The 27,149-nt window shown below is 32.1% G+C and overlaps 2 protein-coding genes across 11 annotated transcripts in view; both read right to left on the bottom strand.

The window, feature by feature from the left end:
• Positions 1-20,367, bottom strand: part of LOC132714976 (nuclear valosin-containing protein-like) — a 28,243-nt gene extending 7,876 nt beyond the window's left edge. Inside the window, exons 1-18 of one of the 5 annotated variants that reach the window (XM_060697924.1) lie at positions 20,247-20,367; positions 16,659-17,302; positions 16,131-16,204; positions 15,723-15,772; positions 13,801-13,900; positions 10,977-11,133; positions 9,157-9,831; positions 8,649-8,709; positions 8,179-8,243; positions 7,405-7,539; positions 7,013-7,114; positions 6,683-6,800; positions 6,303-6,444; positions 5,731-5,868; positions 4,501-5,192; positions 4,181-4,260; positions 3,808-3,930; positions 1,693-1,797 (exon numbers count right to left, since the gene is read on the bottom strand). In XM_060697924.1, the coding sequence (XP_060553907.1) occupies positions 1,693-1,797; positions 3,808-3,930; positions 4,181-4,260; positions 4,501-5,192; positions 5,731-5,868; positions 6,303-6,444; positions 6,683-6,800; positions 7,013-7,114; positions 7,405-7,539; positions 8,179-8,243; positions 8,649-8,709; positions 9,157-9,831; positions 10,977-11,133; positions 13,801-13,900; positions 15,723-15,772; positions 16,131-16,204; positions 16,659-17,279 (3,438 nt within the window). In that variant the 5' untranslated portion in view covers positions 17,280-17,302; positions 20,247-20,367. Of the gene's footprint in view, positions 1-1,692; positions 1,798-3,807; positions 3,931-4,180; positions 4,261-4,500; positions 5,193-5,730; positions 5,869-6,302; positions 6,445-6,682; positions 6,801-7,012; positions 7,115-7,404; positions 7,540-8,178; positions 8,244-8,648; positions 8,710-9,156; positions 9,832-10,976; positions 11,134-13,800; positions 13,901-14,339; positions 14,390-14,582; positions 14,657-15,146; positions 15,325-15,722; positions 15,773-16,130; positions 16,205-16,658; positions 17,303-20,009; positions 20,103-20,235 lie in introns of those variants that run through there. The other 4 variants (XM_060697922.1, XM_060697925.1, XM_060697921.1 and 1 more) reach the window with 4 other exon arrangements.
• A 1,740-nt stretch (positions 20,368-22,107) lies between these two features.
• Positions 22,108-27,149, bottom strand: part of LOC132714973 (unconventional myosin-XV-like) — a 95,074-nt gene continuing 90,032 nt past the window's right edge. For all 6 annotated transcript variants that reach the window (XM_060697919.1, XM_060697916.1, XM_060697915.1 and 3 more), the window contains 6 exons: positions 26,814-26,882; positions 26,517-26,581; positions 25,990-26,129; positions 25,734-25,783; positions 25,211-25,294; positions 22,108-24,906 (listed from right to left, as the gene is read on the bottom strand). In XM_060697919.1, coding sequence (XP_060553902.1) covers positions 24,649-24,906; positions 25,211-25,294; positions 25,734-25,783; positions 25,990-26,129; positions 26,517-26,581; positions 26,814-26,882 — 666 coding nt within the window. In that variant the 3' untranslated portion in view covers positions 22,108-24,648. The remainder of the gene's footprint in view (positions 24,907-25,210; positions 25,295-25,733; positions 25,784-25,989; positions 26,130-26,516; positions 26,582-26,813; positions 26,883-27,149) is intronic.

The raw sequence follows: 27,149 nt of genomic DNA, 5'->3' as shown, positions 1-27,149 counted from the left end.
GGCCATGATGGCCCTGAGGTCGCTCACCTGTATATAGGCCCCCCCCCACCCCCCGGGCCAATTTTTACCCAAGGGCTTTTATTTGTTTATTTGAACAGACTTGGTAGACACCCATAAGAAGATGTTTCATGCTAAACATCTAAGTTCTAGCTCATTGGGTTTTTTAAAAGAAGATTTTTAAAGTTTTTACTATACACATATAGTTAAAAACAATGACACCCCCTGGGGCAGGGCCAGTTTTGACCCCCGGGCTTTTATTTGAACAAATTTTGTAGATATTTACTTAAAGCTGTTTCATGCTTAATATCTAAACTCTAGCTATTTGAGTTTTTTCAAAGAAGATTTTTAAGTTTTTGCTATACACATATAAGGAAAATCAATGACCCCTCCCCCGGGCGGGGCCAGTTTTGAACCCAGGGCTTTTATTTGAACATACTTGGTAGACACCCATTAGAACATGTTTCATGCTAAATATCTTAGCTCTAGCTCTTTGAGTTCTTTAAAAGAAGATTTTTTAAGTTTTTACTATATGCATATAGGGAAAATCAATGACCCCCTGGGGCGGGGCCAATTTTGACCCCAGGGCTTTTATTTGAACAAACTTGGAAGACACTCATTAGAAGATGTTTCATGCTAAATATCTTAGCTCTAGCTCTTTGGGTTCTTTAAAAGAAGATTTTTTAAGTTTTTACTATATGCATATAGGAAAAATCTATGACCCCCTGGGGCGGGGTCAATTTTGACCCCAGGGCTTTTATTTGAACAAACTTGGTAGACATTCACTAGAAGATGTTTCATGCCAAATATCTAAGCTCTAGCTCTTATGGTTCTTTAAAAGAAGATTTTTTTAAGTTTTTACTATATGCATATAGGGAAAATCAATGACCCCCTGGGGTGGGGCCAATTTTGACCCCAGGGCTTTTATTTGAACAAACTTGGTAGACATTCACTAGAAGATGTTTCATGCTTAATATCTAGGCTCTAGCTCTTACAGTTCTTTAAAAGAAGATTTTTTTAAGTTTTTACTATATGCATATAGGGAAAATCTATGACCCCCCGGGGCGGGGCCAATTTTGACCCCAGGGCTTTTATTTGAACAAACTTGGTAGACACTCACTAGAAGATGTTCCATGCCAAATATCTTAGCTCTAGCTCTTTGGGTTCTTTAAAAGAAGATTTTTTAAGTTTTTACTATATGCATATAGGGAAAATCAATGACCCCCTGGGGCGGGGCCAATTTTGACCCCAGGGCTTTTATTTGAACAAACTTGGTAGACACTCACTAGAAGATGTTTCATGCCAAATATCTAAGCTCTAGCTCTAAGGGTTGTTTAAAAGAAGATATTTAAAGATTTTTCTTTCGGTTGACATGGCAACCAGAGTTCTTCAATTTTTAAAGGTGACCACCAAAGGAACATTCCTGTGAAGTTTGGATGAAATTGGCTCAGTGGTTTATGAGGAGATGTCATTTAAAGCAAAAGTTTACAGACGGACGCCGGACGGACGCCGGACGAAAAGCGATCACAAAAGCTTACCCTGTCACTTTGTGACAGGTGAGCTAAAATGAGAAGGTTCCATAATTCAAAGAACGTGTTAAATTCATATGGTGATTTTCAACCTTTACAATAAAATCGATGTAATGTACTCAATCTTTGCAACATGGTAGTAAAAGTAAATTTGAAGCATAGCTACCTTAGCAAGAAGTGTTTTACCACAACCTGGTGGTCCAGCTAGCAATATACCCTGTGCTCTAGTCAATCCTAAACTCTTGAAATGTTCTGGGTGACGTACAGGAGCCTGAAAAATAACTTAATCTATTACATCAAAACATGACCTGAACTAAGGCCTTATAGTACAATATTCTAGCCACAAGTTGAACCAAAAACAGCATTAAATAATATCCAAAGCCCATAGCGAGTTTTGAACTCACAGTTGGTTTGAAGTCAGTAACCTTAACCACCCAACACTTAAATACCTTAAACCATTCATTAAAGAATTCAAACAATATCGTTAAAATTCCTACTCACCCTTCCAAAATGGGCTTAATTTCATTTTTTTTCAAACAAGAGGGCCATGATGGCCCAAAGTCGCTCACCTGTATATAGGCCCCTGGAGCGGGGCCAGTTTAAACCCCAGGGCTTTTATTTGAACAAACTTGGTTGTATATGTATGCATGTATATATATATATATATATATATATATATATATATATATATATATATATATATATATATATACATACATACATATATATAAATATACATACATATATATATATATATATATATATATACACATACATATATCATATATATATATATATATATATATATATATATATACATAATATGTATATATATATGTATATATATGTATATATATATATATACATTTTTATATATATATATATATATATATATATATATATATATATATATATATATATATATATATATATATATATATATATATATATGTGTATATATATAATATGTATATATCTAAAAAAAAAAAGTCAAGCTAATGAATGACCCCGGGGCGGGGACAATTTTGACCCCAGGGCTTTTATTTGAACAAACTTGGTAGACACCCATGAGAACATGTTTCATGCTAAATATCTTAGCTCTAGCTCTATGAGTTCTTTAAAAGAAGATTTTTTAAGTTTTTACTATATGCACATAGGGAAAATCAATGACCCCTGGGGGCGGGGCCAATTTTGACCCTAGGGCTTTTATTTGAACAAACTTTGTAGACACTCATTAGAAGATGTTTCATGCTAAATATCTTAGCTCTAGCTCTTTGGGTTCTTTAAAAGAAGATTTTTTAAGTTTTAACTATATGCATATAGGGAAAATCAAAGACACCCTGGGGCGGGGCCAATTTTGACCCTAGGGCTTTTATTTGAACAAACTTGGTAGACACTCACTAGAAGATGTTTCATGCTTTATATCTAAACACTAGCTATCTGGGTTTTTTTCAAAGAAGATTTTTAAGTTTTTGCTATACACAGTCATATAAGGAAAATCAATGACCCCCGAGGCGGGGCCAATTTTGACCCTAGGGCTTTGATTTGAACAAACTTTGTAGACACTCACTAGAAGATGTTTCATGCTTAATAGCTAAACTCCAGCTATTTGGGTTTTTTTAAAGAAGATTTTTAAAGTTTTTGCTATACACATATAAGGAAAATCAATGACCCCCGGGGCGGAGCCAATTTTGACCCCAGGGCTTTTATTTGAACAAACTTGGTAGACACCCATTAGAACATGTTTCATGCTAAATATCTTAGCTCTAGCTCTTTGAGTTCTTTAAAAGAAGATTTTTTAAGTTTTTACTATATGCATATAGGGAAAATCAATGACCCCCTGGGGCGGGGCCAATTTTGACCCTAGGGCTTTGATTTGAACAAACTTGGTAGGCACTCATTAGAAGATGTTTCATGCCAAATATCTAAGCTCTAGCTCTTACGGTTTTTTAGAAGAAGATTTTTTAAGTTTTTCTTATTGGTTGCCATGGCAACCAGAGTTTTTAATGTAATTTAAATTTTTGAACAACTTTGAAAGGGGTCCACCTAAGGATCATTTCTGTAAAGTTTGGTTGCAATTGGCCATGTAGTTAAGGAGGAGATGTTGTTTGAAAAGTTTGACGCCATTTTTTGAAGGACGCACGACGCACGACGGACGCAGAGCGATGACAAAAGCTCACCTTTGAGCACTTCGTGCTCAGGTGAGCTAAAAAATGTATAATGAAGTAAAGAAAATTATTGCATCAGATTTTTTAAATGGAAACTGTAAAACAATAATCACCAATATAGCCAGTGTAAGTTCCTCCCTGACTTCATGCAGTGCCCCTATATCATCCCATGTAACATCTGGTATTGTTGCAAAACCTTCACGCTTTGCTGATGGCTGAACATATCTCAAAGCTTCCTGTATTAATAAACAAATGATTATTGATTTTTTAACAACAGTACCTATGTTATTCAAAATTATATTTTCATTATTTTTACATATAAAAATTGGTACTGACAAAATCATAAAATCATAAGTGCAAAATATCATGCAATAATATCAATGAATAAAGAAACAACTAATTCCATTATAAAAACTGACTTTTAAAAATAAGTAACAAATAGAATTTCTAAAAATTCAATAAATTAAAAATCCAGATAAGCTTTACCTTAAAGTCATCCATAGTAATAAATAACCCAGTGAGCTGTTCTTCTGTTAAAGGAGGGTGTTCCTTCAACCATGACAGAACTGAAAATTGACAAAATTACTCACAATAACTCATTTTAAAGGCATGAAATTTGGTCAACATTTAAATTTCCCAGGACAGAATCTTTAGTGCTAGTCATGCCTCTTTAACAGTACAGACACAATAATAAACAATATAAGTAAAATGAGAAAAAAGATACAGAAATTAAATGAACGGTACTTTGAAATGTCAGAGATAACTTATGTTCTCTAGAAAACATCATACATGATCTATAAACTTACCCAATGTATACTCATTACTAACAGTTGATTTTACAACAGCTTTATTTCTAGCACTTTCCATTTTGGTTTCACCAATTTTTCCCACATCTTCTGCTTGTTCATTATCTACTTCCATTTTACTTTCACTAGTTGCCATGGTAACATTAATATCACTTAACAGAGCCTTATCTGCTTTATTATTGTTTAAGCTATTAGACACTATAATAATTTCACTATCAACACCAGCATTATCACCTATAGTTCTTGAATCATCTTTTAACCTATTCAAGTCCCTAGTCTCTTCATTCACACTTTCATCATCGCCATTTTCCTCAGTAATTCCATTACAATTTCCTCCACTAATGTTTATATCTGGTATAGATGCCATTTGTGTAACATTTTCACTTTCAGAGTTAGCTGAGCCTGGCTTTTCTCCACTAGAACCAGTCTGCTCTAAAATCACATTAGGTAAGGTCAAATGAACATTAGCAACAGTTTGTTCAATAACTGAGCTAGAAATTGAGACATTATTATCTAAACTGGTTCCAGGCTGTGAAGAATAAGAGCTTGGAGTCAGATCAGTGCTGGTACCAGGTTCAGTTACAACAGTATAAGTGTCCTGCTTGACATAGGTGGACGAATCAGAATCTTGAGGAATGACTGTGTTATCATTATTTCTGTTATCCACATCACACTGTAAGTCTTGGAATACCCTGGAAAACATAATAAACTCTTAGATACGTCTTTACTTTAAAATTCCATCTCATAACATTTGTGTCATCTCTAACAAATAATGCATAATGTCATCTCTGATAAAATATTTTTTTAAGTTTGACTTAATTTGTCTTAAAGAATTTGCATACTTACAAAATGCAAGTGAAAATTTTAATACATTCAATCAGAATTTTTTTGGAAGGGCAGACAAAAATGTACAGCTCAATAACATACTAAGACATGTTAATGTGAAAATTGTCTATATTACTAACTCAATCAAAATATCAAATTAGGATATTAATGGAATTTGAATAACTAAATAAATTTCACAAATAGAAAGATTAAATATTTCATTTTTCTTAACCTCAGTAGAAAAACCAACACTCCTTAACGTTGCTGGATACTTTCCTAAAATGAAAGAATCCAAAATTCTTGACATGATTCCAATCTACAGCAGTGAGGGGAAAATGTTTCCAAGTCAGCCAGTTTTTACTACTCAGCTGTAGAAACTAATCAACACAAGATTTCAATATTTACCGGTTAACAGCGGTCATGGCAGCCTCTCTGGTAAGGGCCATCAAATCAGCACCAACATATCCCGGTGTATTATGTGCCATGAAATTAAAATCAAACTCTGCTGACAGTCGCAGGTTTCTGCAAAGTACTTCCAGAATCCTGAAACACATTTATTCATACCAATGGGTAACAAAATTATCAAAAGATACAATTTTACATAAATTTAATATTTTGAAATGTAAATAATGTAGTTATTTATCTTATGCTTTTTGATGTATTACTACAACATATCAGTGAGATATAAGTCATATCACACTGCAACTGTCCGCAACTGATTTTAGAACAAGTCGACAAAATTCATGCTCCATTTCAAACTGAAGGGGCAGATGTCTGCCACAGCAAAATAAGGGGACAATTGTCTGGAGGACATTGTACGAGGGGGAAAATGTCCTAGAATCAGATTTTCATGATGTTACAATTATGTCATATAAATTAGTGTCACATGGCACTTGATGTTACAGGAATGGGGACTTATTTTGATCCAAACTAGCTTAAATATTAAGCACTTTATAATAAATTAAAACAACATTTACCTTAGTCTTGACTGCTCATCCGGTATACCTAAACATATTTCCCGATCAAACCTGCCAGCCCTACGTAATGCAGGATCTATAGAGTCAGGTCTGTTTGTAGCTCCTATCACTAATACATGGCACAAAGGATTGTCATTTAACTCTGTAACGAAGAAAGCTGTTCTTAAATATACAGAAAAGAGATAATATAAACTTTCACAATTGCAGGCACAAATGACCAAAGCCACATGGTTATATAGCAAACAAAAATTTATTTAATACACACACATACAGCCTGCCTTTCTTTGGTTAAATAAGAAATATATTATATTCATTTGTAACAACTTTATGTAAAGATTTAACAAACACTTGTTATTATATAATATATTAAAGAACCTTACCATCCATACAGGCTAGTAACTGAGCTACAATTCTCCGCTCCATATCTTTGGAGGCGGTCTCTCTCTTTGGTGTAATGGCATCAATCTCATCTATAAATACCACACATGGAGCACTCTCCTTATGTAAAATGAAATAATATATCAATTTGAGCCAATATTATTGACATCTAAATATGCTTACACAAAATTTTAAATATATAAGTATATACCATTAAAATAAAAAATTTAACTTAAAATTTATCAGCTGTATCCTCACTACATAATTATTGTATTTATTTTTATAGAGAAAACAATATGAAACTAAATCATAAGCTGATGTAACAAACTTACTGCAGCTTTATCAAACAGATCTCTAATTTTCTCTTCAGAATTTCCAGACACCCCAGACACAATCTCTGTAGCTGCCAGCTTGATTAATGCCAAATCCAGTTCCTGAAGAAAATATTCATCATTATTTATAAAATGTACATGTATTTTATGTCATAATTTGTGTGTTCATTTATACTCTTAGGATACTTCTAGAATTCAAAATTGAGGAAGTTAGAATATATCCCTTTGCCCTGATGCTACAATAGAGCAACACATCTTCAGATCTATCAAATAATGCATTTATCAAAAAGACTCCATTTTTCAAACTGACCTCTGTCAAGTTACCTCGACTTGGAGCAAAACCTCGTTCTTGCATAACTCATGATGTTAAAACTGTTGCAGTAAGAACTTACCCCAGCAATGGCATTTGCAAGAAGAGTTTTACCACACCCTGGTGGTCCATGAAGCAGAAACCCTCTAGGTGGGGTCACCCCAAGTTGCTGGTAGACCTCTGGATGCCGCATGTGTACTAACAATTTACAAATATCCTGAAATTAAATGATATAACAATAATATTAATATGTTTACATATAAAACAAACCAAGGAAAAACAGTTGTAATCAATTAAAACCTTCTCATTAAAACAGATATTAACTTCATACATTAACTTCTTAAGAACTTATTTGTTATGTTGTTCTAAAACCATTCAAAAGCTTAAAATAAATTCAATATTTTTCTAAACAAGACATTATGTAACTTTTTTATATTTAATGAAGTGCAAGACATTAAATCTTTTATATTTAATGAAGTGCAGACTTAAAGCAGCATGCCTCATGCAAATTTTCGTGAAAATTTTGAAAACATATTTAAAAGTAAAATATTGTGAAATGAACAAAGACAGTAATTTACACATTGCAAACGGCACTTACAGTCCAATGTAATTTATATTAAAAAGAGATTAAAATATTTAAAAGTCGCTCTTACTGCATTTGTAACACAGTAGAAATATGGTGATAATTACTGCAAAATCATGACACACAACATGTAAATTATTACTTGAATCTTGTTACTTTTCTTAAAATCTTAGTACATTTTTCTCAAGTCTGATTTTCTTGATATCTTGAATTATCTGGAGGTATGCAGCTTTAAATAATTAATATAATCATGACAAAAAAAGCAAAACTTACAATTAAATTCTTCTCATTACCACCAACATCAGCAAATGTCACACTCGACTTCTGAACTGATAGTCCTGAAAATCAAATATTTCTCCTTCTGTAATGTTTTTTGAAAACAAAACAAATTTTCAATTTGAATAAACATAAAGAACATGACCAGTGAATTCTATGTCACATAACTAATAGCAAACATTTTAATTTTTACTCAAAGTAAAATAAGCATTCTATGAACCAATGTAGAGTCACTGATTATTTTAACCCTGCTGAAAATGATAAGCCTTTACCTACAGTATAAAGCCAGACCAGGGGGCACATCTATGTAATCTACCCAGGCTCTCTTATGTTAGTAACTCAGTTTTTGTATTTCTATATTGAATTCCCTTAAACTTTGAATGGACTGTTCCAAATTCAAAGTCAGGCTGATCCATTACATAAATTCAGCATGATTTGAGTATTAACAGAGAAGCCAGACAGCGTACCTTTATCTTTGCCAGTGGATTCAGAGTCACTGTCATCTTGTCTCTTTACCTTCGTACCACTCTGCAAAATATATAAATATAGTTAAAACTTATCTTAAAGATAACTTACAGAACTTCTAGAAAAAAATTCTACTTATTACTTGTATCATGTATCATATTTTTTACATTTTTGAGTGAACTGCAATAAAATTTAAAGTGATTAAGTTATTTTATCTCATTTTTTAGAGGGCTGTCATTTGATTTTTTCCATTCAATTTCAAGAGAGTTGTTAGTCAAACTAAAGGTGTTTAACATATATAACAAAATCCATCTTATTGCCGGAGAGAAACTGAAGTAACCCTTCTTTCCTTGCATTATAAAAGGTATAAGCACCTGGACATTTGAATGACATAAAATCATTTCAATTTGGTATAAAGTTTCTAAACAAATTAGATTTATACAGAATATATGAATGATGCATGTATGATTACATCAATTTTACAAATTCATAAAAAATCCTCTTTACTACCTTCTTTCCCTTCTTTGTCTTCTGTGATTTGCTGATCTTTTCTTTACCAGACCCTCGTGACACAATAGGAGTTTCTGTCCCACTCATTTCTGAATTACCTGCAGTATCAGTATCTCTATTTATCCTTGGATCTTTTATAATATAAGATTCTTTCTCTAAATCACTAGCTGTGGGTGACTTTGGTGCCGAGTTGGTAACACCCACATTGTCCGAGGTTATTCCACTGTGAGATAGGCTAGCCTGATGCTCAGACTCTTTCCTGCTAGAAAATACTCTATACAGAGTACCTCCCTTCATTCGTGGGTCAGCTTTACCTGACACATATGCACTGAATGATGTTCTTGATGGCAAATCACCGAGAAATTTCTGTATAGTTACCTCCCTTGATTCTTTACTATCTGATTTATCTCTTGTTGCATTATCCCCCTTTCTGTCTATGAAATATTTATCATTAGCAGACCGCCTAGGACCAACAAGGCCTGTTGAAGAAATATTTCTTTCCATTACATTTGGACTGGGATACAATACCTTCGATTCTGACTTTGATTTCTTAACATTGGTATTATGAGATGATTCTGGGGCTTTCCTTTTTTTGTCGTCTGCTACCGAGTTAGACACATGGGTGGGGCTATTTCTGTACAAGTTCATCAATCTATTGTTGATGACATTGGTATCCTTAAAAAACAAGATTCACATATAAGGACAAACCACTAGCTATTTTCAAAATAGATAAACACAATTTACATACAAGACAAACATCAATAATATTCAATACCATTCACTTCAAATACAGTCGACTCTCGTTATCTCGAAGTCATCGGGACCGTCCAAAAAATATCGAGATAAAGAAATGTCCAGATAAACATATTAGGGTTTGAATAAGGCAGAAACTGATTTTTACAAAAGACATGTGCATACCTTATGTCAAATAAACTATGATATCCCCATGTCTTGTTTTCATAGGCCTAGTCAATATTTAACAAAGTAACATTAGCGGATGTTTACCAGCGAAAACACTGGTTTGTATGATAAAAACACATAGTGAGGTTTACTCAGTATTACACCAATATAAAGTAAAAATCATTGTTTTCAGGGTGGTTGATCCGGATATCCTCCGGTCTTTCTCGATGTTGTTCGACCACTGATTGATTTGGTGGTGATGTTGTGAAACAATATTGCAACGATAGCGTTTCTATACTTTCACTATTTCATTTACATTTAAAGTCATAATGAATTGATATTTATAAAAAACGTAAACTTCACTCATTTTGGGCATAAGTCAATCAACACGCTAATAGATTAACTTTTATAACAGCTAAACATGTTACAAACATAATCATCATTATGACACGCGCTATTGTGCAATTATCGTCTGGTTTGTGTTTTTCACAGGTCTGAAGGGAACAGACGAAAGAAAACTATTAGTCGAGATAAACAAAGGATAATAGTGTGAAAATAACTGTTGGGGCTGAAATTGTACATCGAGATACTGAAAATATCGAAATAAAAATATCGAGATAAACAAATATTTCCAATATAGATAAAGAAGGAAGAAAATCGGGACTTTCAAAATTTCATCGAGATAACAAAATATCGAGAAAAGCGATGTTGAGATAACGATAGTTGACTGTATGTTTCCTGTTGAGCATCTTGATATATTTTGAATAACTGCATTTTTAAAAGTCTAGCTTTTAAAATGCACTTAATGACCCTTAATTTAATAAATAGCCAAGGAAATTCATTAGCACTTAATATTTCATAATGAGAATAGTTCATTAATATTTTTTTGCAATGGAGATGTCAAACTATTTTAACCAAACCTTATATTCTACCAATTGTCCACTTTCAACAGCTGATATTATATCCTCCTCATCCGATGATGAAAAAGAATCATTGTTGACCGTTACTTTATCGCCAACCCCTTCTATATCTGGTTCTCGTGAATGTTCCGACACATTCTTCCAAACATAATGACCGCTGAAACAGATTAAACAATACTGTAAATTGGATACTCAAAGTGTCATACATTATATACATGTAGATTAACTAAAGGATTTTTTTTGGATAACCCAACATCCTTGAAAAGTCAAGCTTTAAAAAATTCAGTAGTAAAAAATTGCAATCACATAAAATTAACTTCTATTTGGATTGATACAGAAAGATATTTTTTAGTACTTAACATTTTGAATAAGATCAAAACTAAACAAGAATGTGTTTGTTAAAATAAATGCCCCCCGGCTTCGATTCTTGTCAGTAGCAATATTTCAAAAAATGTTTACCCATTCACTCAGTTATGGACAGAAACATTGCCAAAAAAATTGTAAACACAAGTTATATAGCTTGACAGAGTCATGGCATTTTGTAATTGTGAAATATATAAGTTGCCAAGTCATTGCTATGACTTGTGAAGTGATAAATATTCAACTTTATCAAATATATATAAATGTAAGAAATCTATACTTGGCACCCTTGACCTTGACCCACTGACACCTATAGAATATCATGCAAGTTATCTTCCTACCAAATATGAAATACACCTGTCAATAAATAAAGGCTGTATGGGCAAAAATGTTAAAATCTATTTTGAACATTGATGACCTTGACCAAACTGACCCCTAACTCCATCCAATGGAAGAATACAATGCAAGTTATCTTCCAACCAAATATGAAATAAATGTGTCAATAAATAAAGGCTGTATGGGCAAAAGTGTAAAAATCTATTTTTAGCACTTGTGACCTTGACCCAACTGACCCCTAACTCCATCCAAAGTAAGAATAACATGCAAGTTATCTTCCTACCAAATATGAAATATATCTGTCAATAAATAAAGGCTGTATGGGCAAGATTGTAAAACAATATTTTTAGCACTAGTGGCCTTGAGACACTGATCCCTAACTCAATCAAAAGGAAGAATACCATGCAAGTTATCTTCCTATCAAATATGAAATACACCTGTCAATAAATAAAGCCTGTATGGGCAAAAGCGCAAAAATCTATTTTTAGCACAAGTGACCTTGACCAACTGATCCCTACCCGAATCAAAAGGATGAATACCATGCAAGTTATCTTCCTACCAAATATGAAATATATCTGTCACTAAATAAAGGGCTGTATGAGCTAAAGTGTAAAAATCTATTTTTAGCACTGGTGACCTTGACCCAACTGACCACTAACTCTATCAAATTTTATGTTCCTATCAATTATAAATGACATCTGTCTATAGGATATGGTTAATACACCTGTAAAAATGTAAAAATCTATTTTTAACATTGGTGACCTTGACATTGGTGACATTGACCTTGACCCAAATGACCCCTTACTATACCCAAAGAAGGAGGACCTCCCTTGGCATGTTTGTATTAAACATGAAAGACATCAACCAAAAAATAAAGGCTGTATGAGCAAAAATGTTTAAATTTATTTTCTAAACCAGTGACCTTGACTTTGACCCTAGAGACCACTTACTCCACAAAATATCAGAGGACCATTAAAGGTATCCACCTACCAAATATGCAAGATATCATTAAATAAATTAACCCTTAACCTCATATGTAGGCGAAACAACGCACTTTCGACCCCCCCCCCCTTTTTTAGGCCTGAAATAGTGAAAAAATGTCCTATTTGGGCCCCAAACACATGTTTTCGTTCGAGAAATGTTGCTAAAAAAAGTGAGCACTTTTTCGGCGCCATTCCCCATCCAAAAGATACATCAGTGGGTTGCCAGAAGGGGGATGTGCCCCCTTCTGTTTGGGGGGTTTGAAGGGGGTGGAGTCCCCCTCATCGCCAAGCATATTTTGGACTTGTGAGAGGCTAAAAATGACCCCAGGTCGATCATAAGGTAGCGTGTAACCAACGCTGAAAAGCCTTTGACTCTATCTTAATCCCTTGAGAAGTTGCAGCACTTTGAAATAAATTTTGATGGAAAAAATCGAGGCAAAATAGTGATTTTTGGCAATTTTGAGATGTCCCCTCGTTGCCATGGTAACAGGAAATTTAAGACTGAGCATGTCATTACAAAGGCAATGGTCCAGTCAACATTTGTGCCAAGTTTGATTAGTATTGAAGCATTTTGCATAGTTTCATTGCAGTTTGAACTTGTAACAGGAGGCTTTTCAGTGAAAACTGCCATTTTTCACAATATGCTCATGGGGGAAAGGGTTAAGCAATTAAGAGAAATTTACGATAAATCCAACTTGCCGGAATAGGTTAACCAGACAAGGCCCTATTTTCAAAGTGAAAAAAGGGAAATAACTGGGAAATATGGATGACACAGTTATATAACTTGGCAATATCATGTACTTTGTATTGATAAGTAAGTGTGAAAATTATGAAGTCATTAGTATAGATAGAACTTAAGATATATCCAACTTGCTGTTTAGGTTAACCATATACATTTTCAAAGTGCTAAAAAGGGCAATAACTTGGAAAAAATGGAAATCATAGTTCTGTAACTTTCCTAGATCATGTACTTTGCATTGATTACTGTAAGTGTGTAAACAAAGAAGCCATTGGTACAGGTAGAACTTAAGAAAAATCCAACTTGCCGTTCTAGGTTAACCTTGTACGGACAGACGGACGGATGGTTCAATCACTATATGCCCGGGGGCAAGAAAATAAGTAAGTGAAACGAGAAAATAAGTTACTTTTGTTCAACAAGTTCCTTCTCAGTGTTGCTGTTTTCATCAGTGTCAGAGAGAGGTGGTGGTGGATCATTAAATGATGGTTTTTCCATGTAGGAATATGCTAGATGAATATATATAAGTCATTATTCATCAAAAAGAATATTCCAACAGCCTATATTTAAACAAGCATTTGTCAACTTGAATTAAACAACCAAGGGAAGTTTCCTATACAAGATACTTTAAGTCAAAAAGAGCACCGAGTCTGGTGTCATATAAATTATTGCTGTAAAAAGCACTTGCTTTCAGCTACCTCAAATATTTAATTTGTATAGAAGACAAGTACTTTTACTTTCTTTAAACATTTTGACTTCATAAACTTTTCACATCAAATATCACTTATCTTAAAGCCCTTCCTTTATCATAAACATGTGGGCCATTTCTTGTTTAAAATATTACCGGTATGTAATTCTATGTTAAGATAATTTTTCTTTCCACATAATAATTTGAGTTTAATACCTGTGTGCTAAAAAAATTTATGTGATGAAAAAGGGAATATTCACCTTTATCTACATATTGTATAAACATACGCTTTTTCTTCCTTCCATATTCTCTAAAAACATATCAATACAAAGTTTTATTCATTTTTCGACACTCAAAAAAAAAAGAAAACTAGATATTTTCAAATGTCTATTATAAAACAATGTTATTCTATCAATGTTAAGTATCAAAAATCAATCTTACCGGAAATTTTACACAAAACAGTAATTACAAGAATACATGGAGAGAAGAAAATAGTCACTTACGGGTATTTATCCTGTAAATATTCTGCCATTAAAGGTATGCTTACAAAGTTTTTGTTGGCTCTTGATTCAAGGTACTGCAAAATATAACACAAATAGAGCAAACTAAACACTCAGCACTTAATAATTAAACAAGAGTTAAGCAGGAACTTATTACAGTTAATGAAGGGGGGGGGGTGATTCGGTGAGTCCATTCTATTAATTCATGATAGATTTACGTGTCTTGCCATTTGATTAGTAAACTACATACATGATGCAAAAGACATGTTTCAAGTTTGAAGATATTGAACCAACACACAAAACCTTATACATTATAAGCAGTATAATTTATCAAATCTGTACATAATTTTTTTTAAATAAGTCTTCAACTTATAAACACCAAGGCATGTGAAGAGTTGAGTTTCAAAAATTCAGGGAATATATAATTGTGGAGAAAAGAATTTGCAAACTCTATTGAGATTGTGATAAGAATAATAGGTTACTGTGAAATTAAGAAAAACATCAGATAAATAAAATAAAACTGTACAAGTTTACAAGGTGTACAATTAGGATGAAACTACTCCATACCTCTCTCATTCTAGGTATCAATCTTGGGTCTTTTATTTTCTTCATTTTCAAGCTCATTCTATGCTCCATTTTTTCTTCCAACTTTTTACCTCCTTTTTTCCTCTCTAGTCTTGATGCAGACACATCTTTCACAAATCCTCTTTTAACTTTACCCAGTTGCTCCTTTTCTCCGATTGTTTTCATTCTTTGTAACTTGAATTAAACTACCAAGGGAAGTTTCCTTTACAAGGTACTTTAAGTCAAAAAGAGCACCAAGTGTGGTGTCATATTATACATTATTGCTGTAAAAAGCACATGCTTTCAGCTACCTCAAATATTTAATTTGTATAGATGACAAGTACTTTTAATTTCTTTAAACATTTTGACTTTATAAACTTTTCACAAACAAATATCACTTATCTTAAAGCCTTTCCTTTATCATAAACATGTGGGCCATTTCTTGGTTAAAATATTACCAGTATGTAATTCTATGTTAAGATAATTTTTCTTTCGACATAATAATTTGAGTTTAAGACTTGTGTGCTATGAAAATTTGTGTGCTATGAAAATGTTTGAACTGGATGAAAAGATATTCACCTTTATCTACATATTGTATAAACATACGCTTTTTCTTTCTTCCATATTCTCTGAAAACATACCAATTCAAAGTTTTATTTTTCAACACTTAAAAAAAAGAAAACTTGATATTTTCAAATGTCTATTATAAGACAATGTTATTTTATCAATGTTAAGTGTCTAAAATCAATCTTGATAGAAATTTTACACAAAACAGTAATTACAAGAATACATGGAGAGAACGGAACGTCGGTGGTTCTACTCAGGTGCCCGTTCGTGCCTGAAATAATGCACGGAAGGGCACCTGAGGTCTTCCTCCACCAGTAAAGCTGGAACGTCGCGATATGACCTACACTGTGTCGATGTGACGTAAAACCCAAAACAAACAAACAAACAAACAAACATGGAGAGAAGAAAATAGTCACTTACGGGTATTTATCCTGTAAATATTCTGCCATTAAAGGTATGCTTACAAAGTTTTTGTTGGCTCTTGATTCAAGGTACTGCAAAATATAACACAAATAGAGCAAACTAAACACTCAGCACTTAATAATTAATTAAGAGTTATGCAGGTAATGAGGGGGGTGATTCGGTGAGTCCATTCTATTAATTCATGATAGATTTACGTGTCTTGCCATTCGATTAGTAAACTACATACATGATGCAAAAGACATGTTTCAAGTTTGAAGATATTGAACTAACACACAAAACCTTATACATTATAAAGAAGTATAATTTATCAAATCTGTACATAATTTTTTTTAAATAAGTCTTGAACACCAAGGCATGTGTAGAGTTTCAAAAATTCAGGGAATATATAATTATGGAGAAAAGAATTTGCAAACTCTATTGAGTTTGTGATAAGAATAATAGGTTACTCTGAAATTAAGAAAAATTCAGATAAATAAAAGTGTACAAGTTTACAAGGTGTACAATTAGGATGAAACTACTCCATACCTCTCTCATTCTAGGTATCAACCTTGGGTCTTTTATTTTCTTCATTTTCAAACTCATTCTATGCTCCATTTTTTCTTCCAACTTTTTACCTCCTTTTTTCCTCTCTAGTCTTGATGCAGACACATCTTTCACAAATCCTCTTTTAACTTTACCAGTTGCTCCTTTTCTCCGATTGTTTTCATTTAAATTCTTTACAATCTGTGGTTTTCCTCCACCAATACTGGGCTTCTTTGATGGACTTAATCTGTCTCCATCACACTGACCTGCTAGTATTTCTCCTCCTGTAGGATATTTACCTGCAGGCTCTTTCATACTTTTCTCTTTTCTTATATCTCCACCTGGTATTGAATTTGATCCAGATGGTTTCTCAAATGGTTGCTTTGGAGCACCACCTTCATTATCTAGTGCCTCAATATTGGTGTTGAGTGAAGATCCATTCTGCTGTATTATTGCCATTTCACTGACAGCAGTCGGATTTGTATTCAAACCTGATACATCATTTGCCTGTATTTCTGTCTGAGGTACAGCTGGCATTATTGCTGTTTGACCTGTCTCAGTATTACCTGCTTCAATCTCATCTCTCTTCACACCAGATTGTTTCAGTTTTTTCTTCTTCCCCATTCTTCACAACTTGCTTTACTATGCTGAAGTAAATAAAACAATTGATTAATGTCTGTAACAGAAACAAATTCTAACATACATGTTTATCATGACCAACTATGACATGTTAACCAGGATCACAAAATGTCTGTTTAAGTGTATAAAGATGTATATCTGCCTCCTAAGTTTTCAAAACATTTCAAATATATATCTTTAAATATATGTTGAAACAATCAGTTACATTTTGTACATTTATAATGTTTTACTACTTGATAAAATTCTGTGAAATTCCATCTGGTAATGGACCTAACATCAATAAATCAATTTGATGTATTGTATGTTGTAATGATGCTTGAATAACACACTTCACAAAAATTATTCAAACATATGCATTACTGACTGCAAAGTATGGGCCAAATGAAACAGCAAGAAATGCAAGTTGAGATGAATTTTTGTGTCTGTTTAGGACATCTTGCAACACAAATAAAAAAAAAATTTCATTATACACAGAATATGAATATATCAACAATCTACAAATGGTTTAAACATTTCTAAAAGTCAAACAGACGAACAGAGACTTTAACAGTAGGGGTTTCAGGTAGCCTTCAATAAATATCATTAGTTGAAACTACGAGAATTACATATATACAGGTTGAGGTTACTGTTCGAAATATGCTGTGTACAGGATTTTTGAGAAGCATAAATGTTGCAAGGGCTGTTTGACTTATCGCCTTCTGCAACATTGTTCCATACTTCATAATATCTATGTTCTATGTAAAAATTAATATCTATGTTCTATGTAAAAGAATTGAACAAAATTTACATGCTCTTTTTCTGTGTAAATCAAGTGACTTCATATCTTGTCACATAAATGTATTAATTGTACATTATTGTAGTTAATTATCAGCAGTAAAGTTTTGTATTCCATCAATCAGCCATGTCCGGAAAGGCTTAAATTTATTGTGCTACGTAATAATTTGTACATGTGGTACGTAAAAAATTTCATTCAGATGGCTCACATAATAAATAGTGAGCAGAAAGGAAAAAAAGTTTAGGGTCAGCTGGAAATAGGGACGGTCGCATACATGCCATATCCCCCGCCGGGGGACAAAAACCCCCGATTTTCGACCATGTCTCCCGATCTCCCGCCGTGGGATCGAAATCCCCCCGATTTTCAAAAATTCAACCAACAAAAAAATTAAAGCATCATTTTCACCAATAAACATAATTAAACAATAGACATAAACAACTTTTACAACATATGCCTGAAGTAATATTTCCCCATTAAACAGCAGGGGTCTAACGGATAATTGTATTGTTAGTTACTCCGACACACTTCAGCTGTCAATAAACCTGTCAATCAGTGTCAGTATTGCAGGTGCTTAACCAATGACAGCGACGATACTGAATGTGTGACTTATCTATTTTTGTTGGGATATGTAACCCCGCCTTGAGTTTGTTGTCGGCATTGGGTCTTTGAAGTTGATAAGTGCAGATAAAAAAATAATGATCAGGCAATAGAAACTCAAAGAATCACAGATTAGCAATGTTTGAAACTATTATTTTTTATGTAACTGTGATCTATGCTGTTGCAAAAATAATATAAACTAGCTTTGTCTCACGGTAACCAACAAACACTAAGGAGGGATTGAAAGAGGTAAAAATCCGTTTCAATCAGATAATTTATAAATAGTACCTGTTTTAACACCCAAAGAGCCAAAATAATTAGGTCCAATTATTATCCAGTAGTCAGTACACTCCAAAAAACCTTACACAACCCTGCATTAATTACACAGTTTACATGTACATTATACATACAGGTATCAAGTGACGTAGCGTCTAGACTCCCTACTGCCATATATGGTATAAAGCATGAGGCAATCGATGTGTGTTAACGGATTGAGGTGTGAAGTACATAATTACCTGAGTAAACTGGATTAAGATTTGTGTCAGATTTTTTTTTTATGTTTATGAAGTATCAACGGAAAATTTTTAAGGCAGCATTTTTTTTATTTCACCTTTCTATGGCTACAAAAATTCTCCGTGAAAATGTTGATACCTTTCATTTAAAGAGAAAAATCTTTACCTTTCATTTAAAGAGAAAAAACTTTGGCTGTTAAAGTATATTTATTTTAATGATTTTGAATGCATCAAATTCAAGTTTATTTGTACTAAAATAATTCAATATATATCTGATATAAAAATGTATTTTATATATGATATACATGCAATTAATTATATTTGTTTTACAAGGATTCTTATTTTATTTACATCAAATATTTAAAGTACCTATGTTTATTTGCAATTGTTTACATATTATTCCTTCACAGTCATGTATGTTAAAACTTGAAAATATCAAATGATCTTCATTTTCATAATAAAATGGGGGAAATTTAATTATATGTTTGCATCATTTTAAGATTACGACTAGTTTGTGCTTGCTTAAAAATCCCCCTACTTTTGGTCCAAATCCCCTGCTTTTTAAAGCCAAATTTTATCCCCCTATCTGGGTGGCTGAAAATATGGCAAGTATGCGGTCGGGAGATGCGAAACTGAACTATATTTTTGTTTGGCCTGACATGATGACCATGATGAAAATACAGTCATCTAAGCCTTTAACTATTTTGAATGTCTGAATCATGTCCCCTCTTAATCTGTGATGTAAAAGACTTGGCAGTTATATATACCTGATACCTACCACCAAATGTAAATTAACTGTTTTAACCATAAAAACCACACTTAATTACTTACAAAATTTCTGTCATGCAGTAATCTCCTTTTCAATAACAATGGACCACTTTTTTAAAAGGAAATATTTAGCAGTTAAAAGCCATGCATGACCTTTCTGCCTATCCGAAATCTAGTACACTTTTCCATGCATGTTTTTTTTGCAATAATAAAAAACAACAACAGACAAAGTAACAGTATTCAATAAATAATATACAACAGATACAATTAACATTTTGGTAAAATATACATACTGCTAACCTTTAATAAAGCTGTTTTAAACAGAAAAAACCTCAATTATTTGCGAACAAATTTTCTAATGACGCAGTAATTTCCCTTTCACTAAATTTTCTAATTGCAAGGTAAGTAACTCTGTCAAAATAAAATGAACCGGAAATTAATAAGTTGCTTACGTCTGTAACGATAAAACGGAAAATGGTCAAACTGTACAAATTTGTTTTGGGATAGGGATGGATGGATGCACCGAAAATAAAAAGATATTGTTATCATTTTACAACAAATAATACAAATAAAACATTTATCCTACTAAGACTACTAAATATTAAACTTACACGATGTGTATAATTTTCTTCTGTAATAACTTTTCTGATATGAACTCTTCATTTATATGTCTTTGATCATGCAGGAAGGTTACCACCATTATGGCTCATTGGTGTTTGATCAAATACCACCAGAAAACATCGATTACTTTAATGTTAAAAAAAAATACTTGAGATTGACAATTTTAAACCAAAATAATGACCAAAATTGACTTCACCCAATCAAGGTGATGAGTCAAGGTATGAAGGTAACAACAGTTTTAAAATGTACATGTATACAATGTATGTATTTCATTCATATATTTCAGTTGCCAGATTTTTAGATTTGTTATGAATTATAATTATTGCTTACAAATAACCAATGTTTTATCCTAAAACTTTTATTCTCAATGATTTGTTTGTTTTCACTTCTTCTTCTTTTATATTTCAAGCAAACAAGTGTTTGAATACATATAATTCTGAAGTCATTACATGTTAACACTTTTAAATGATTTAATGTATTTCAGTCTGTATTTCAAAATGACCAAGTATGTTAAACATATGGTTTTTTTATCTTAAGGTAAAATAGAAATCTAGGAAATTCTTACTGAATATGTATAATTTAAATAAGAGAATGCACATACTATGTTTGGTAAGGTGCATTCCTTATTCTTATTTTTTAAAACAAAAATGTCAGTGTTTTTTAAGACACTGTACATTTATTCAAACTGTGTTTACCTATTGTAGAATTTAAAACATAGTATACCTTCTCAGTATTTACCCTAAATATGTTTAATTTACATGAAAAAGCATAATGTTATATATCTTTAATTAATTGATATATCAGTTGATCACAATTTTAATACATTTTATAAATATCCCAAAATTTGTAAAGATTTAATGAGAATCAAAGCTAGAATGATTATTTCAGCGACTTTTATGCTCTATAATAGTTATATTACAAATGTTTATAATGACATCATTCATCAACAAGGATAGGCATAACTACATTTGTACATTATATTAAATTCTTGAAATTACATTCTTGACCAAATACAGTGTAAAGCGCCAACCCGCTAATTTCCTTTGTTGAGCGGCAAATGTCATTACTGCTGGGCTGCCTTATCCTTGAAGATTAGTTTATATATTTTTACACTTTGAATAGAACAGATGCTAACCATTACTCATCCTTTTTTCATTCTTGACAAAACATTCATCAATTTTAGGACAACTTTCAAAATGATCACTGACTGAATAGTGCTGTGCTAACTTTGACCAGATGGTACATTAAATGTGCCAGCTGATCTCTTTGTCTGCACTGGTCATATAGATAGATTCTATTGCTGCCTGTAGGGTAAAGGTTAAAATTGGCTATAAATAACTCATGTCCTGCAGACACGTATCAAAGAACAATTTTAATTGTTCAAGGAGGCGGTTGGGGAGTGGGGAAATAGCAACACTTTTTTTCCAAGATCATTATTAAGGCATAAAGGTACAGATCAATAATATAAACAGAAAGAAAATTTAATGTAAATAATTACTAGGTTTCATTCGTAAGCTAAAACATAAAATAAACACCCATAAATGCTTTATAATATATTTATTTCCTTTGCAATATAAAAAATATATTATCACCTAAGCATGTTGTTAAATATGCAAATTGCTTACTTGTCAGATCATTACATAATATTATATAATTGCACATAAAGAATATATAATTGTGTGATACAGTCTATAATTTTTTTAACATAAAACCTTAACAAATGATATTGACGACACAGCTGTTTGAAAAGCCAAGTTTAACCAAATGACAACATGTAAAAGGTCATTATAGGTCAAGGTCATTATGACTTACTACCTATCTTATTCTTATAGAAAGAAAGGTCTTTATTCTGAATCACAAGCAAATATTGGTAACTTAGATAAAAAGTTCAAAGGTATGCTTTTTCAAGGGGCATAATGATCATTTTGATCAGATATTGATAAATTAGGTCAAAAGTTCAGTGTGACATGCTCTTTTGAATACAGCACTGTAATGTCTGTATTGTCAACAATCTAAACTTCATGCTCTTAATCATCTCAGGATTGAAACAACTCAAGGATCTCTCAAATCTCTAAAGTTGAAATCCAGTTTAATACAGAACGACAGATTGACAGACAAACTAAAATCTGAAACAATTGACCAAAGTAGGTAATAATAAACTTTGGCTTAATGATAAGGTATAAAGATAACTTTAACATGCTTTCATATGACAATGACAGTTCTATATCATCATCTTGGAGAGAAGTTTGACACCAACATGCCATGTCACACCAACATGCCATATAACCCAGCTGAAAAAATTATCAATGTCCGAGTCTAAATAACAAAGTCTAGGCACAATAACAGCAGAACTCCCATAGATATGATACATACAAAACTATGATAAAACCTGATAAGAATTTTATCAATAACAAACAAAAACAACAAAAACAGATTAATTTACAAATAAACTATGAAGTAAATTTGGTAACAAATGTAAATATATGCTGTAAGTTTTTTAACTTGTTATTTTCCGGATGTATGAAAGGTATGTGATAACATGCAAGAGGTTTGTGTTGTATCAGTAAGGCTTTAATGTACAGTATACATTATACAAAAATTGTTTTGATTCATAAATTGCAGGCCAGCTAATATCAAAAGAAAAATCTGAATAAATAGTATATGTATACTGGTTTTGATATTTAATCAAAATAAACTTCATTCCAAAGCAGTCATTTAAAACAAATAACAAAGAAATATATAAAGTTAGAAGAAAAAAAAACGAGAAAAAAACAAGAAAGCACATTTCTCTGTCACCTTAAATAAAAAACAGATATAAATAAATGTAGATGTAGAATATATATACAAAAACAGCGGGTATAAATATCAAATAAACTCACTCAATATAATATATAATATTCAATGTAAATGATTTTGCATATGGAATTAAAGGGAATGTTTTGAAGGTCAGCAGTATATTCACATCAACAATATCAATGGCATCAAAGGCCTTCCATAGAAAATGCATGATGTTGTAAATGGACTTCAATAGAAAATGCAGGGTAATTTTGCCCCTTGTTGTAATGGCAACAGAATGATACCCTCACCCAGTTTTTGGTAAACTCCTCTTGGTTTGTTAGTTTGTGATAATTGATACTTCATCAACATTTTGCGTCAATGTAATAAAAAGCATATGTCCAAAATATATTTCATATAAATCTTTTACAACTGGATCTTTTATCACTGACAAATATATACCAATCACAATAATGAAAGGCTTATGTTTATAGAACAGCAAAATCTCTGTCAAATTAAGTGTTCATTCAAAGTTTAATACATTTACCAGTGAAAGCACTCATGGTAAAGATGCTTACTCCCAGACAAAAAATAATATATTACATACTATAAAGAATGCAGACTTCCTGCCTGATGGTATAATAATAGAAACAAACATAAATTACCTTAGGCCTCAATTATGAATCCAGTCTTTGGATTTTTAGTTAACACTACATATAATAACTGTAAATGTAGCCTTAACATTTGTTTTATTTAACTTTGTGTCAAAATATCTGAATACTAACAAGTAAACTATAGGGTCCCAATTTCACACAGTCTACAAAACAACATATATATACAAACTAACACAAATATAAACATTTTTGATTACCAACAAATCACATCACAGCAGATACTTTTAGACTATAGGATAATTATATATCTATAAAATATAGTTTTTTTTTAAGTTCAAGTCATTATTTGGCAATGGTTATACAGCACTTGCTATGGCTTCCTTTCTCACAATCCATGGAATAACTGTACATTGTTATATGGAATAACTGTACATTGTTATATGGAATAACTGTACATTGTTATATGGAATAACTGTACATTGTTATATGGAATAACTGTACATTGTTATATGGAATAACTGTACATTTTTAAATGGAATAACTGTACATCGTTATATGGAATAACTGTACATCGTTACAAACAATAACTATGTTATTGAACACATACATAGCCGCATAGAACTTGTGTCAACATTTAACTTGCATCTATAAGCAGGTTGTGTCGATACGGTAAATTGTCCACTTTATATTTTTCAGTACGACTGCTCTCTCGGTGTCTGGTATGGAGCGCTGACCACCCCACGTTCTACAGGTCGTTTCCGATGACGATTGATCACCTGCATGTATTGGCCAATCAGATTTGAGATATCTGAGCCTTGTTCAGTCTCTATGCGTACTATTTTCTGGACCATAAGATTACCAAGTTTCATGTCCAGGTAGTTTTGATTACTGTCACTACGGTAACGTCGTGTTGAAAGAACTTCTCCGAAACTATACTGTAGGAAAATCTCCTGAAACAAATCAATTATTTTTCAATTTTCAAATATATTAGCGTTAAAAAAAGTTCATAAGAATAATGTATGGCTGCCAATAAAGATTGAGTGAAATACCAGATATTGGGCCACTAATGTTCCATGCTTTTTTTTTAATTGCCTGTAACACAATTCAGTTTTAAAAATAAACTTACTTGATAGATAAATTTTATCTATAGATCTATTATACATGTATGTATGTATTTACGCTTAATGAGGGCTTTTCTAACCCTAATGTTTTTACAAGTGGTAATTGGTATTTAACAAATATTTGAAGACTTACATGTGACCGAATATCAAGGAAGACAATGCCGGTCTTGTTCACAGCAAGAATACATTCTCCATACATGGGCTGTGTTAACACTTTCTGTAAAACAATATAACCAATAGATTTTAGATCTACTCAATATAACAAAAGGTCAAACAAAAAAAATGCAAAAAAGCATTTTCCAACACTGATAAGGTCATATTGCGACTTTCCAACTTTTTCTGACATAGGTGTCTCTCCTAGCTTTGTTTAAAGTAATGGCCAACTAAGTAAATCAGCAAAGCTTCTTTAAGATCACATGGAAGAAAAAATCCATCCAAAAGTACTGAGACAACAGTGAGGGGGCAAGTTGTTCAAAGTTAGTAACCTTAACTACAAGGGCAGAAAAACAAAGAAGCTAAATGTGAAAACATAATTATGTGTTTTTTGTTTTTGTTTTTTTTTAACTGTTAATGCTTTTACTTCTTTTAAATTCTTTCAAAACAAAATATTACAGAATATTAAGGATCTATTAACAATAAAATTCAGCTATACTGACCTTCACTCTGAAGAAAGTAATTCCAAACAAAGGCCACTGTGCAAGCACCTCTGTAATTTAATATGATATCATGTGATGATTCTTTATCAAAATTACAACATAGAGCACAATCTAATACTTTATAAATACTTTTCAAAATCTATCTTTCAAAACTTCATATTCATAAAGATCAATCTTCCAGAAACAGACAGTTATTATTTACAGTATAAGTATTTCTATTAAAATCTGTGAATTCCTGAAAAACAAAAATGCATACCTATAAATTTGGCCATACACTCAGGGGGTGTATGTTTAATGACTGTTTTCATCTCATCATGTATACGATTTAACCAGTGCTGACTCTTATAGCTGGGTAACACTCGAACAATCTCTGGAAGCAGATGCTCAAGGTCACGTCTGAAATTTTATTAAAACTTGTATTTTAGAAACATTTTGTAATAATTACCCCGGTAATATGAGTTGAACAAAGAAGTTAAATAATTGGGACAATTATGAACAAGAATAATGCATCCTATATGTCAGGTGTTCTGACTTAAAAAGTAACAGCTCATGTATATTAAATAGTTGTATCTTTACTTTTATAATAGAATTTTTCTTTTTATCATGTCCAACCACATATGAAAACATATAATTTTCTTGTTATAGAGCTAACTAGAAATGTGTCCATAGGACAGGTTTATCCTGAAATTCCACTATTTGCCAGTCCACAGCATAAACAGACCAATACAATTATAAAGACAGTGTCAAATCAGATAAAAATCAACAAATTAAAGTGTAACTTACAAGGTAGGCATGTTGACATGGTCCGAGGCTCTGTGCAACAATGCTGCCAAAAACTGGATATCCATCTGTAAAATGTTAATATTAGAACATATTATACTCAACACACTTAATTTAGTGCAGCAACTCTAAAATGTAATATTTACCCTTTAAACACTGATAACTCAACTTACAGAAAACAAAACTACTGGCTGTTCAGTCATGATTCCAAATTCAAGTCATGATTTATTGTAAAACAGGTGAATATTTATGTAATTATTCAAGAACAACAATTTTCAAAAATAACAATGTTTTACTGACCTCATATTGTTTATTTAAAGCACCATCTCTTGTCATAACAAGTAGACCATCCAGGTAGTCTGGTAGGCACTGAAATACACACAGTAAAATATACATTACAAACAGATTACATTTTGTGTAAGGCTTGTGTGTATTGTTATATATGGTAAAATATATTACATTTTGTGTAAGGCTTGTGTGTATTGTTATATATGGTAAAATATATTACATTTTGTGTAAGGCTTGTGTGTATTGTTATATATGGTAAAATATATTACATTTTGTGTAAGGCTTGTGTGTATTGTTATATATGGTAAAATATATTACATTTTGTGTAAGGCTTGTGTGTATTGTTAT

Source organism: Ruditapes philippinarum, unplaced genomic scaffold (genome assembly GCF_026571515.1).
Source record: "Ruditapes philippinarum isolate M1 unplaced genomic scaffold, ASM2657151v2 ctg2148_1_1_1_1, whole genome shotgun sequence".
NCBI classification, from domain to species: domain Eukaryota; kingdom Metazoa; phylum Mollusca; class Bivalvia; order Venerida; family Veneridae; genus Ruditapes; species Ruditapes philippinarum.
Note: the sequence above shows the minus strand (reverse complement) of the source record. Positions and strands in the feature narration are given on the sequence as shown.